Here is a 13,589-nt window from a genome sequence, read left to right on the forward strand (position 1 = left end):
CCGGCTCTTCTCCATCCGCCACGCCCAGCACCGTGCTGCACCTAAAGGGCTGTCCAAGGGGAGGTAGAATAAATGACAAGCAGCTTCCGCACCTTGAGTGTGTTTCAGCTGGTGCTTTTGGACTCTAGGTCAGGGGGCGGTGGCATTAAAGCTTCCTGGTGCAGCACGCTGGGTTGGCCTTCCCAGACCAGATGCAAGACCAGCTGAAACTAGCACCTCTCCCATTGTTTGACGTGCCCGAGAGCCGCAGGGGGCGCTGCTAAACAGGGTCCTAGCAAGGCCTGCCAAAGACAAGGCGCACAGACCAGCCTGTTTCCTCCTGTGGCAGGGTACACAGTGACGTCGGTCGTGTCCTCCAGGCAGGGGCGAGTGTATGTGGCCGGAGCTCCGCGGTTCAACCATACGGGCAAAGTCATCCTGTTCACCATGCACAACAACAGGAGCCTCACCATCCACCAGGCCCTCCGGGGGGAGCAGGTAATAGAGGGGGAGGCTGCAGCAGGGGCTGTCTGCCGGAAGACAGGGCAAGCGTATCAGATTGGGGGTAGAGGGGCTTCTGGGGCTCACCTCATCCCTAGCAACAAGAAGGCCCCCAGACCCACAGGCATCTTCTTGAAATGGGCACATACCTCATCCATCAGGGTTAAAGTGTCAACCTAAGCTGTCACTTACTGCCCTAAAATGTCCTTGGAGCAGACCAACCTTTCACCAAGCCAGGCCTAGGCCCTGCTACTAGCTTGGAAAATCCAAGAGAATTCTCCCTGCCATGTCACTGACCTCTTGTCTGGGGCATCTGGGTGATGGCTTCCCAGCCAGAGTTGTCAAGGCCCCCAGCAAGGGACAGTCACACTCCTCAAGCCATCTTCATGTTGCCAAAAGTTGTAAGTCCACCCCCAGCAAAGCCCTAGGGGCCCCCAAGATGCAAGCTTCTCCCTTTTTCCTGGAATAGTGACAATGCAGAGTGGAAGGTCAATGCCACTGCCCCAGACTGTGTTGCAAAGTCTCATGTTGGAGGCTCCTGAGAGCAAACAGGAAGGCTATGGTAAGAGTGGCTGGGGGTGCATAGAACCAGAGTCACTTCAACAGCCGAGGAAATCTATCCTAGGAGGCAACACGGCTTTGTCAAGATCACATGGCAGATTCCCAGAAGGGTCAAGTTAAGAATCCAGGCTTCTGGAGGGGTCCTCTGGCACCTCCTGACCCCCAAAAGCAGGCCTCACTGCTCCCGTCTGGCAGTGTCCAGGCACCCTGGCTCAAGCTGAGCTAGGCCCTTATCTATTGTTCTGGGCAGTCCCTCAGCACTCTTGAGCCTGGGAACAGCCCTGTCCGGCCTCTTCTGCTGCCCCTATCCCATCACCATGAGGACACGCTCCTCACTGGGTGGAACCCAAATCCCTCTAGCCGTAGAGCGCTGCCCACCATTCTGCCACTCCTTCAGGTCACCACCTCTGCTCCCCCTGCCCACCTCGTTCGGCCCAGGGCAGGCTCTTTTGGAAGTCAAGGGCTAGACCTTGAGAGCTGGAGGGAGTTCTCTGATGAATTATGACATACTCCTACCCAGTTCCTCCTCCAATATCCGAATAAGAAACCGCAGTGCCGAAAGCCGCTGAATTAAGTGGATTCCAAATCACTGTGACCCACATAGCTAAGGCCACAGATTTAGACACACTCCTCCTCCCTCCTCCCTTGCTCTGTCTGCCTCTTAATTGCTTTAAGTAGACACATCTCTCCTGCTCCTCAACCCAGGCTTATTATTTCCTTTTTCTCTTGCCTGTATTTTTATCTTTCTCCTCAATTAAAAGCTTTTAATGCTTGAGAATAGATTTCTTCTGAAAACACCCTGCACCAGGATATGGCAGGGGAAGGAGCCAGGGGCTCATGTGTCACACAGCCCCAACTTAGCAGGGACCAGCCTTCTGACCTTGGGCAAGCAACTGGAACACTCTGAGTTTAGATTCCTTCCCTGTAAGATGAGACAACTGAGCTGGGGATGTGGTTGGGTGGTAAAGCACTTGCCTAACATTTGTGAGGCCCTGAGTTTGATCCCCAGCACTGCCCAAAACTATAAATAAATAAAATGAGCCGGGCTCAGTGACACATGCCTGTAATCCCAGTGGCTCTGGAGGCTGAGGCAGGAGAATCATGAGTTCAAAGCCAGCCTCAGCAACAGCGAGGCACTAAGCAACTCAGTGAGACCGGTCTCTAAATGAAATACAAAATAGGGCTGGGGATGTGGCTCAGTGGTTGAATTCCCTGAGTTCAATCCCTAGTACCTCCCCCCCAAAAAATAAAATAAAATGAAATAAGATGACTATGTCTCCCAAGCAGCTCACACAAGCTAACCCAAGGCTATAAATCGATCACACAGGACCTACCTGTGGTCAGGGTGCCTTCCCTTCCCTAAGGAAACCCAATAAGCAGTTATTAGGTCCCTCTTGTGTTCCAGGCATGGACTAGGCCCAGAGGGGCACATCCTTAGAGGGAGCAGGCTGGTAGGAGGAGTGTGGAGTCTGGGGCACATGGAAAAGAGGCTCCCACTGCAAGGAGGGCAGGCCAGGGACAGCCTCTAAAAGGAATAGCTTTTAGATCCGAGGGGTGGCAGGTGTTATCTGGGGAAGTCAGGGGACAGAGAGGTTTAGGTAAGGGAAGAGGGAAGCCCAGAACTAGCCAGGGCCTGGGTCGTTAAGAGAAGCAATAACTGGGTATAGAAGGAGCCCAAGGCTCAGCATAGGGAGCAGAGGGTCGCGGGGCAGAGGCTGGGCAGGAGGCAGTCCAGCCAGACACATGGATGAGGTTAGGCTCTACCCCAAATGCAAGCATGTAGCTTGGTTAACTGTTAAAGGCCATTCTGTGGTGGCATGGGGGTGGAACCGAGGGCCAGCACGAAGACTGGAAGGTCCATTGGAAGGAACCACACCCAGGGGAAGAGCAGTGGGAAGCAGGTAGAACTTCCTGGTAGAGCTGCAGATGGGAGAGGTGGAGGGTGGAGGCAGGGACCCCCAGGCTTCTGATGAGGGAGTAGGTGGCATCTCCCCCGACCCAGTTGGAGAGCACTGCAGCCAGGGCAGGAGAGGAGCACGGTGGGGACTCGGATGCCGAGGAGAATTCAGCACTCCCCATCCAAGATGCAAGCTCCAGAGTGACCCAGGACCTTGAAACTTGAAACAAGCCAACTGTCCAGCCACAGGGCCTTGATTAAATACATCAGGGTGCTACAGAATCACCAGTGATCATGTCACAGAAAAAAATAGGTTGCTTTCCCCTCCGTCTCTAGCTATAGCTGGCAGCCAGGTACATGCTCAGCATTTTCAGTACCCAAGGGCCGCTGTCCTTGTCACTTCAGCTCCTCTAGGTTCATCTGCACCTTCACCCACCCGCACTCACCTGTCATAACACCCCGTCGTGGGGAAGCTCACAAAGGCCCGTAAAAATCAAGGCAACCCCAAGAAAGTGGCTCCTCCCCCATAAGGAGGTAGAAGAAGGTAGTGAGATGAGGAAAAGTCAGAAGGTGAAGACGGTGACAGCAGTGGAGAAGAGGGTGTCACCCCTCAGAAAAAAAGGCAAGGAGGCCACCGCAACCCCAGCAAAGGAGGTGGTGCTTCCCCCAACAGGAAGGATTGTGATTGCCACACCTGCCAAGAGAGCAGCTGTCACCACAGGCAAGAAGGCAGCAGCCACAGCAGCCAAGGAGACAGTTACACCAGACAGCAGCTGCACACCTGGCAAGAGGGAGCCACTCCGGGCAAAGCACCGGTACAGCAGACCCTGGTAAGAAGGGAGCTGTTGCCAGGCAGGATGGCACACGCCTGTGATCCCAGCAGCTCGGGAGGCTGAGGCAGGAGGATGGAGAGTTCACAGCCAGCTTCAGCAAAAGTGAGGCTCTAAGCAACTCAGTGAGACCCTGTCTCTAAATAAAACACAAAATAGGGCTGGGGATGTGGCTTAGGAGTTGAGAGTTCAACCCCTGAGTTCCATTCCTGGTACCCAAAAAAAGTGGAGCTATTACCCCAGCCAAGGGGCAAGAAATGAGAAGAAGGCCAAGAAGGAAGACGATGAGGAGGAGGAGGAGGAGGAATTTGAACCAGCAGTGATGAAAGAAGCAGCTGCTACTCCTGCCTCAGAGGATGAGGACGATGGGGAGGAGGAGGATGAAGATGAGGAGGAAGAAGATGACTCTGAAGAAGCCATGGAGGTCACACCAGCCAAAGGAAAGAAAGCTGCTGCAAAAGCCCTACCAAGAGCATGGCTGAGGAGGAGGAAGAGCAGGAGGAAGACAATGGGGATGAAGAGGAGGAGGAGGGGGAGGAGGAGGAGGAGCCTGTCAAAGAAGCACCTAGAAAATGAAGGAAGGAAACGGCCAAACAGAAGGCTGCTCCTGAAGCCAAGAGACAGAAAGTGGGAGGCTCAGAACCAGCTACGTCTTTTAATCTCTTGGGTGGAAATCTGAATTCTAACAAACCTGCTCCTGAACTGAAAACTGGTATCAGTGAACTTTTTGTGAAAAAAAAAATAATAATAATTTGGCTGCTGTGTTCAGAATTGGAACAACTAGGAAGTTGGGCTGTGTGGATTTTGAGATCTGCTAAAGATCTGAAAAAAGCCTTGGAACTCACTGGTTTAAAACTTTTTGACAACGAAATTAAACTAGAAAACCAAAAGGAAAGGACAGTAAGAAAAAAGGAGGTGCAAGAACACTATGGGCCCAAAATCTCCCTTGCAAAGTCACTCAGGATGAATTAAAAGAAGTGTGTGAAGATGCCGTGGAGATCAGATTAGTCAGCAAGGATGGGAAGAGTAAAGGGGTTGCTCATATTGAATTTCAGACAGAAGCTGGTGCAGAGAGAACCTTTGAAGAAAAGCAGGGAACAGAGATGGATGGGCGAGGTGCTTCCCTCTACTACACTGGAGAGAAAGGTCAGAATCAAGACTAGAGAGGTAGAAAGAATAGCACCTGGAGTTGTGAGTCAAAACCTCTGGTTTTAAGCAACCTCTCTTACAACGCAAATGAAGAAACTCTTGAGGAAGTATTTAAGAAGACAACTTTTATCAAAGAATCACAGAACCAAAATGGACACCCAAAGGGTATGCATTTTCAATTTTCATTTGAAAATGCAAAAGAAGCTTTAAATTCCTGCAATAAAAGGGAAATTGGGGGCAGAGCAATCATTCTGGAGTAGCAAGGACCCAGGGGACCGCCTAACACAAGTAGCCAGCCACCAAAAACTCTGCTTGTCAAAAGTCTGTCTGAGGATACCACTGAAGAAACCTTAAAAGCATCATCTGACGGCTCTGTTCGTGCAAGGATAGTCACTGACCGGGAAACCAGATCCTCCAAAGGTTTGGTTTTGTGGACTTCAACAGTAAGGAGGACGCCAAAGCTGCCAAAGAGGCCAGGAAGGTGGTGAAATCGGTGGAAACAAAGTTACCTGGGACTGGGCCACGCCTAAAGGGGAAGGGGGCTTTGGGGGTCATGGTGGAGGCAGAGGAGGCTTTGGAGGCTGAGGTGGTGGCAGAGGAGGCCAAGGTGGATCCGGCAGCAGAGGCCAGGGAGGGTTTAGAGGGGGAGAAGGAGCCCACCAGCCATAAGGAAGGAAGACAGAATTTGAATAGTTTTTTCTGTCCCTGTGTTTCCTTTTTCCGTTTGAAAGAAAGGACTCCGGGGTTTTTAACTCTGTTACCTGTTCAATGACAGAGCCCTCTGAGGACTTTCCAAGACAGTGTACAGTCCTGTGGTCTACTTGGAAATCTGTACAGATGACCTTTCAAAGGAGACACCCTGTTGGTTTTGACTGGATATTCACATAGACTGTTTAAAGAGATGAGGGATAGAGCTAACCCTTATCTGTAAGTTTTGAATTTATATTGTTTCATCCCATGTACAAAACTGGAAAAAGGAAAAAACAATATGTCACAGGCTTGGGGTATCGCTCAGTGGCAGAGCTCTTGCCTGGCATGTGTGAAGTCCCAGGTTCTGCTTCCAGCATAGAAAAAAAAAATATTTTTAAACAAATATGCCATGAGGAAAAGGCTTGTGATCCATTGTTATGTTTAAGATTTAGTATGTAGCCAGGGACAGGGGTACACACCTGTAATCCCAGCAACTTGGGAGACTGAGGCAGGAGGATGGCAAGTTCAAAGCCAGCCTCAGCAACTTCTCAAGGTTGCAGACAACTTGGTAAGAACCTGTCTCAAAATAAAAAATAAAAAAGGGCCAGGGATGTTGTTCACATCCCAAGATGTTAAGCACACCTGGGTTCAATTCCCAGTACCAAAAAAGAAGAAAAGTATATAAACTATATATGGAGCATGGTCCCAATTTATAAAAGTAAAAACATTTACACATTCATAAGAATTAGCAGCACATCTCAGGTGAAAAAGATCGAATAAAGTACACTAAGAATATTCATCGTAGTTATGTTTGCACATTGGGATCATGGGTAACTTCTGTTTGCTTCTGTGTGCCGCAGATAGGCTCTTACTTCGGGAGTGAGATCACCTCAGTGGACATCGATGACGACGGAGTGACCGATGTGCTACTGGTGGGGGCACCCATGTACTTCAGCGAGGGCCGCGAGCGCGGCAAAGTGTACGTCTACATCCTGAGACAGGTACTGCGGGTGGGTGGGGCCGCAGCTCAAGGGCGCCTGCTTGGACTTGGGTCACCACCAGGGAACGGGGTTCCAGGGAGGCCAGCTCCTGCCTGCAGGACCCAGGCTGGGGGAAACAGGAACCGCCTCTGTCGTGGGGCTCATGTCACCAGAGAGAGGATTCTGGGAGGACGGAGTGGAGAGAGGCCGCTGTGGCAGCAGGCAGAGGGAATCACGACCCCAAGGTCCCTTACCAAGACCCCTGAGCCCGTTCCTGGCCTTGGCTTTGTAGAACCGGTTTGTTTATAATGGAACGCTGAAGGATTCCCACAGTTACCAGAACGCCCGCTTTGGGTCGTCCATTGCCTCTGTCCGCGACCTCAATCAAGATTCCTACAATGACGTGGTGGTGGGAGCCCCTCTAGAAGACAACCATGGAGGCGCCATCTACATCTTCCATGGCTTCCAAGGTGGCATCCTGAAGAAGCCCAAGCAGGTGAGCGTCCCCTGGGAGTGGGTGGAGCAGGAGGACCCAGGAGTGTGGCTGCTTCTGTGTGGTCACGTGGTTCTGCGTTCTCCTCTGGCTCTCCTGCAGGAGGGGACCCTGTCTGTCCCGACTCCCTTGCCTCTAGTTTTGACACCATCCCCACACCACTTCTGGCACCCTCTCCTGGCCTGTCTTTATCCTCCCAAGGTCAACCACGACAAACCCAGGCACCTACCTCACCCCCACAGGCATCTGTGCTGTTGACCGCAGGTGGAAGACTCCCCGCTGGCTCCACAGCTAGGTGCCCTTCACACACCTCAGAACTCACCTGTCTCGGCCCCTCGTCCTCATGTGGCCCACATATTTTGTTAATAAGATCATCTAATAAATACACCAAGATCTGAAATGCTGAGGGGTGACTGCCAATCAGCATCTATTTACACTGAATGGGGAACGATTTCAAGACATAATATTTTAATCCAAAAGCGTGGCTTTCATGGTGGGAATGTCATGCCGTGACAGACTGAGAAGGAGACAGCTTTGGTCTGGGGAAGCCTCCTGATGGTGTCCAATATCTGTCCCCAGGCCCCCCGTGGTGCCTGCGGGCCCTGCCTGAGCTCATGGTGCTCACGCCCTGCCCACGCTTTCCTCTCCCTGCAGAGAGTGGCGGCGTCAGAGCTGGCTCCCGGGCTCCGGTACTTTGGCTGCAGCATCCACGGGCAGTTGGACCTCAACGACGACGGGCTAGTGGACCTGGCCGTGGGCGCGCTGGGCAATGCTGTGATTCTGTGGTTGGTTCCCCCACTTTTCCTGCCTCTTGGGCTCTCCTGGGGGGTCATGACAGATAGAGGGTTTCAAGGACAGGCTGCAGGGTCTTTGTCCCTTTAACCACTGTCAGTCGAACAAACCTGGATGACACCTTTCCCTTTTGTGGAATCAGTAAATATTATCTTCAGCAGCTCCGGAGGCTGAGGCGAGTTCAAAGCCAGCCTCAGCAATTTAGCAAGGTGCTAAGCAATTCAGGGAGACCCTGCCTCTAAATAAAGTACAAAATAGGGCTGGGGATGTGGCTCAGTGGTGGAGGGCCCCTGAGTTCAATCCCCAGTCCAAAAAAAAAAGAAAGAAAAGAAAACCCCAGAATTTGTCCTGAAAGCTCTGCTTCCCAGAATTCCTTCCACTTCAGCTTTTCAAGCTACTTGGAGGAGCACGTGGATCGGCTCAGCTGGGAGGATCGCTCCTCCTCCTCTAGAGTGGGAGAGGTGATACAGGGCTTCCTTCCCCAAAACCCCTGTGGCTTCTGTTTTCCTTTGTTCAAGGCTCCATTTCAATGCTCTCCAGAAGCTCCTATATTTTACCATAGGTTGGCTTCTCTTAGATGCTCCCCCCCCCCCGAAAAAAAAAATTAACTTAGGTTTTTTTCATGTACCTTGATGAGTTACAGTTTATCATTTATTCATAATAACTTAAAGAGAAATTGAAAATAAAGGAAAAGATGGCTCCGTGTTCCCTCCAGCTTCACACTACCACCTTGAGTGTTTTGGCATCTTTCCTCCCCATCTTTTTCTGCCTGCATACAATTTTATATAAATTCAAAATTTTCACACCATTTTTAGAATGCATTAAACAGATATCCTATGACTTTACAGGGAGAATAAAGAACAGGGAGGATGTGTCCCATCCTCAAGAATATTGCCACCCAGAGGGGAAATGTCTCCACCCAGGTTTTGTAGAAAATAGCTCAAGATGTAAGCTCCTGAGCAGATGCTTTGGGAGCAGGTTCCATCTCAGAAAAAATGGCAGGAAAGGAGAGCAGATCTGAGCATGCGCTACTGAGTGGTCGGCTTTGCCACAAGTGCAGCTCCTTCTCAGCACCTGTTTCTTGACACAGCACGTTGCAGGGGACACAGGAGCAGCACACCTGCTGGGCCCCCATATCTGTCATCCATAACCAAAGTATCCACACCCTTTCGGTGGTATCCTGTGGCCCTCTGGGCAGTGCTAGGAAAGCCACAGTCTCCAAGAGCCCAGCCCAGTCAGAGCTCTTCCCCACACGTGGGGCTTGTAGGTTGGGGCAGTGGTGGCAGCAGCAACAGCAGCCTGGGCTTGAAAGGCTGATGAAGGTATTCACCAGCCAGGAAGCGAGGCAGGCGTCCAGGCGCAGGGAAGGGGATAGAATGGCCAGCAGGTCCTTAAGGTGGCACATCAACTGTATGGGAAACAAGATACACACCTGCACCCACCCCAGGGACTCAAGTCTCACCCAAGGGGTTTGATCCAGCTCCGACTTTCGGGGTCTGGACTGCATGCTGCCTGTAGTGATGGAATTGCAGGCCAGAGCCCTCTGGGAAGACTTTATGGTCAAACCCCACGGCTCCCAAGTGTGACTGTCCATTAGGGTCACCCAGGAAGCTTTTAAAACTCATTGTCCTAGCTGAACTCTGACCAATTGAAGCAGAATTCACCAGAGGGACCCAGAGGACAGTGATTTTTTTTTAACTCCCCAGAAGATTCCAGAAGGCTGTCAAGTGGGTGTCCTCGCTCACCCCCAGGACTTTTGCAGGCCTTATCAGCGGTATCATGGGACCTGTCCCAGGTCCAGCAAGAAACCAGCCTTACCTCTGAAACCGCTGGGCCAAGCTACACCTATGTCCTTTATAAAGTCATGGTTTGCAGAGGCAGTAGGTTTCTGTTCCTGATTATGTTTGACATAGATCAGTCCAAGAGTACTTTTGTATCCTTGGCTACCTGACTAGGCCAGTATTGGACAGATGGTTGGGGAAGCTCTAGAACACTGTTCTTTTCATTAGCCACACCCAGAATCACCCAAAGATCTTTACACCTCTGGCTCTTCAAAGTGGGTTCCCTGAGCCACCCACAGCAGCACCTGCTTGTTGGAAGCACAAAGTCGATGCCAAACTATTGAATTAGAATCTGCCTTCTAGCAAGATGCTCTGTGCCGGGTTTCTGTTCTTGACTAAAAGGCTCAGGGGTCACTCCAGTTGAACTGGGCTGATTGGGCTGCATGAAATAATCACACAAGAGACAAAAATACCTTTTTCTTTGGGGTCGCTGTAATGACTCCTCTGACCTTAAGGGTCCACAGGAAGAGAGAGAGAGCGAGAGCATGCACTGACCCCTTTTATTGAGGAGAAGCCATTCAAATGAAGCAAGAGATCAGGTTTCAGGAGGCTGAGTCTATCTTCATGATGTCCACTGTTGGCAGGTTGACGGACATCTAGGTAGGCCACACCCAAGAGCACAGTAAGAGAAGGGGACACACATCAGACACTTCCATGGAACATTCTATTCCAATCAGGGCAAGGGGTTATATTACAAAGGAGCAGGTGAGCATAGCTCCACCCATGCTGTAGCAAGACACACCCATACACCCATACACAAGACACCATCCCTCAAATCCAAGAAGGGTGGGGAAAGCTCTGCCACATTCTGTGACTGAGCACTTTCAGCTCCCAGCAGGGGAGTGTGACTCAGTCACGTGCAAGGTTGGTCTCCCACAGCTCTGGGGATGTGCAAACAGGTTAAAATTGAGAAGCATCACTTTAAAACATGTTAATGCCTGATTCTAATTCAATTTGGCCCAGGTTTTTTAAAGCGTTCCCGATGATTCTAATGTACATATGGGGTTGGGAACCCCATATAATGAGGGGGCAAAGGGAAGTCAGTGTGTACAGCAAGCACAACGCCTGGGAGAAGGGCACAGGGCTTCTGAACGCCCCGTGAGGCTGCGGAGCCCCCGTCCATTTGTACGCTTCTGCCCAGTCCTGTGGCATCCGAAGCCCCGCTCTGCCCCACCCCACAGCGCCCTCCAATGGTGGTTTGCAGGTTCTGCTCCCATCTGAATCTCCACTTTTCCCATTTGTCACAGCTGAGAGCCTGCCCCACCCTGGCTCACTGGCCCTTCTCCTCCAGGTCCCGGCCCGTGGTTCAGATCAATGCCAGCCTCCACTTTGAGCCATCCAAGATCAACATCTTCCACAAGGACTGCCAGCGCAACGGCAGGGATGCCACCTGCCTGGCCGCCTTCCTCTGCTTCACGCCCGTCTTCCTAGCGCCCTATTTCCAAACAGCAACTGTTGGTAATCCAGCCCCTTTGGCCCCACCCCACCCCAGTCTCCCTGTGAACTTTGCGATTGCTCTGTCCACAGTCTGGGCTTTTCCTGAAATTTTTTCTAAGCGCTAGGTCACACCTAGAGCCACCTCTGCTGGAGGCCCCTCTAGTGCTGTCATTCCTAGGGACAAAGGGACTCGTGGCAGGGCTAGGGTGACAGTGGGCAAAACTGACCAGTGAAGAAGACAGGGGAAGAAGGAAATAGTCTGGCTCCAGTTTGAACATGGCACTGGAGGTAGGGGAGCAGACAGGGTGGACACCCAGAAGTCAGCCTGGGTACAGAGGGAAAGGCAGAGCCAGGAGCCAGCTGGCGGGAAGCTGGACCCTGGGGCCAGGCACATGACCACAGTAGTCATGGGTGCCATTGGGCAGTGGGTGTGGGTCTGGGCAGGACAGTTCCTTCCACAGAAGGTCCAAGTCAGGCCCCTGCTCACAGCAGCCCAGGAGTGGTGGCTGCAGGTTCTAGGACCGGGCAGGGCCTGCACCTGAAATGGGACAACGGGTACCACGTCAGCCGAGGAGCAGGACCAGACAGGGAGGAGCAGGGTGTCCAAGACCTGAGAGCAAAGGCAGGCCTGGGTGGCTATGCCTCCTCCAAGTTCCATCTATGACAGGAGAAAACACAAGGGCCCAGGACACCCAAAGCCTGGCTGGGGGATGGGAGAAGGGACTGAGACCTTCCTGGAACTGGCAAAAGGTTTTCCCGAGGTGAAGGGGAGGAGGCTGCCAGCCTTAATCCCCAGAAGGGAGGCTTGAGGACGAGTGGGGAGGCCGGGCTCCCTCCTAGTGGGTCCAGGGCCAGCGGCAGAGGCTCTGACCTGCACGTCTAGGGACCCAGAGCAGTGGGAGATGGAAGGTGAAGGGTGTGGAGAGTGTGTGACTCCAGCAGGGGCTGAAGGGGACATGGGGTCTCGTCCTGCCTCCTCTCCTCCTCCCTCCTTTCTCCTCCCCTTTCCTTCTGGCTTGGCCCCCTTCATTTCTCCTCCTCTCCTTCCTCTTCTCCTCCATTCCTTCCATTTCCTCATCTCCTGCGTCACTTGCTCCCTACATGAAGCTTCCTGCTCCTCCGGGGACCTGTCAGCCAAGAGGAAGGGCTCTTCCCTGTCCAGCCTGGGGGGCTTCCTGGAGGATGCAGACTTCCCAGAGGCCATTCTTAGAGAGAGGCAAACAGCCTTCCATGGGAATGCAGCTCCACCTTCAGGTCTCCCTGTCCCCTCCTCCAGGCATCAGGTACAACGCCACCATGGATGAGAGGCGGTATATGCCGCGGGCCCACCTGGATGAGGGCGGGGACCCATTCACCAACAGGGCTGTTCTGCTCTCCTCGGGCCAGGAGCACTGTCAGCGCATCAACTTCCACGTCCTGGTGAGCGCCGTCGCCCCTTCTGCAGGGGACACAGAACTGGAGGGGTGAGAGCCTGGCGGGTGTCAGGCCCCTTCTGAGCCTGCAGTGGTCCACAGGAGGCCAGCTCGGGGTTGTGCTCTGGACCTTGGCCACCCACGCCCCAACTCATGCCCCAGAGAGGAGCCCGGGGGGTGTATGTCCACCTACCTCTTCCAAAGCCCTGCTTCCAGCTGTCAGACACCCATGGCTTCCTTAGCAGGGGACGAAACTCAGGAGGGAGGGGGGCTGAGAGAGAGAGAGAGAGAGAGAGAGAGAGAGAGAGAGAGAGCTGAGGCCACCAGCAGCCAAAGGGAGGATAAGCAGCACCGGCTAGAAACCAAGACCAGGAGGTGGGGGAGAGAGTGATAGCTGGAAGAAGGAGCGGGGGGCCAGCCTGGCAGAAAAGGGAACCAGAGGGTGGTCAGCAGGGTGGTGCGTGGGGCCCCCTTTATGGATGGGGAAGAGGGTGAGAAGTCTGCCTCCTTCCAGAAACACCGAGCACCCAGGCCACAGCTCCAGCCTCAGAGACGCCAGCAAGGGCCCCAGGACCCACCTGGCCTGGGTGCTCACAGCCTGTGGCCAGAAAGCAAAGGGGTGTGAGAAGTCCTCGTGCCTGTTGGACTGTCCCTGACCTGTAGTCCTCGGGGTGTAGCCCCACCTGCCACAGCCATGTCACGGGAGTCTGTTGGGATGTGTGATTTCAAGTCCGGTCCCAGAGGCGGCCCGGCACCGCAGGCAAATCAAAGAATCGTGCCCCCTTCATTTTCCACGCACTGGCGACCAGCCTGAACCGCCCGCCTAGTTCATCTGTTGGTTTGTCCATCCTTCATCGACCCCTGTCATGGTGGTGGGCCTGCGCACAGGCTCCCACCTATCCCTTACTGGGAGGGGAGACCAGCACATAGTCAGGGGTTTTGGAGGTCATATGAGAAGAGGCAATAACAGGATTGGAGGAGGAGGAGGCTCTTTGTGGGCTCCCTGCAGGCCCAGGTATCCAGGTGA

The 13,589-nt window shown here is 53.0% G+C and overlaps 1 protein-coding gene and 1 pseudogene across 1 annotated transcript in view; both read left to right on the plus strand.

Moving 5' to 3' along the window:
• The window catches only part of Itga11 (integrin subunit alpha 11), a 114,662-nt gene that overhangs the window by 81,894 nt on the left and 19,179 nt on the right, over positions 1-13,589 (plus strand). Inside the window, exons 12-17 of the mRNA XM_005316733.5 lie at positions 329-477; positions 6,468-6,608; positions 6,880-7,083; positions 7,735-7,865; positions 11,005-11,171; positions 12,427-12,569. Of these exons, the coding sequence (XP_005316790.2) occupies positions 329-477; positions 6,468-6,608; positions 6,880-7,083; positions 7,735-7,865; positions 11,005-11,171; positions 12,427-12,569 (935 nt within the window). The remainder of the gene's footprint in view (positions 1-328; positions 478-6,467; positions 6,609-6,879; positions 7,084-7,734; positions 7,866-11,004; positions 11,172-12,426; positions 12,570-13,589) is intronic.
• Positions 3,491-5,586, plus strand: LOC144364784 (nucleolin pseudogene; annotated as a pseudogene).

This window comes from Ictidomys tridecemlineatus, chromosome 5 (assembly GCF_052094955.1).
Source record: "Ictidomys tridecemlineatus isolate mIctTri1 chromosome 5, mIctTri1.hap1, whole genome shotgun sequence".
In the NCBI taxonomy this organism is placed as follows: Eukaryota; Metazoa; Chordata; class Mammalia; order Rodentia; family Sciuridae; genus Ictidomys; species Ictidomys tridecemlineatus.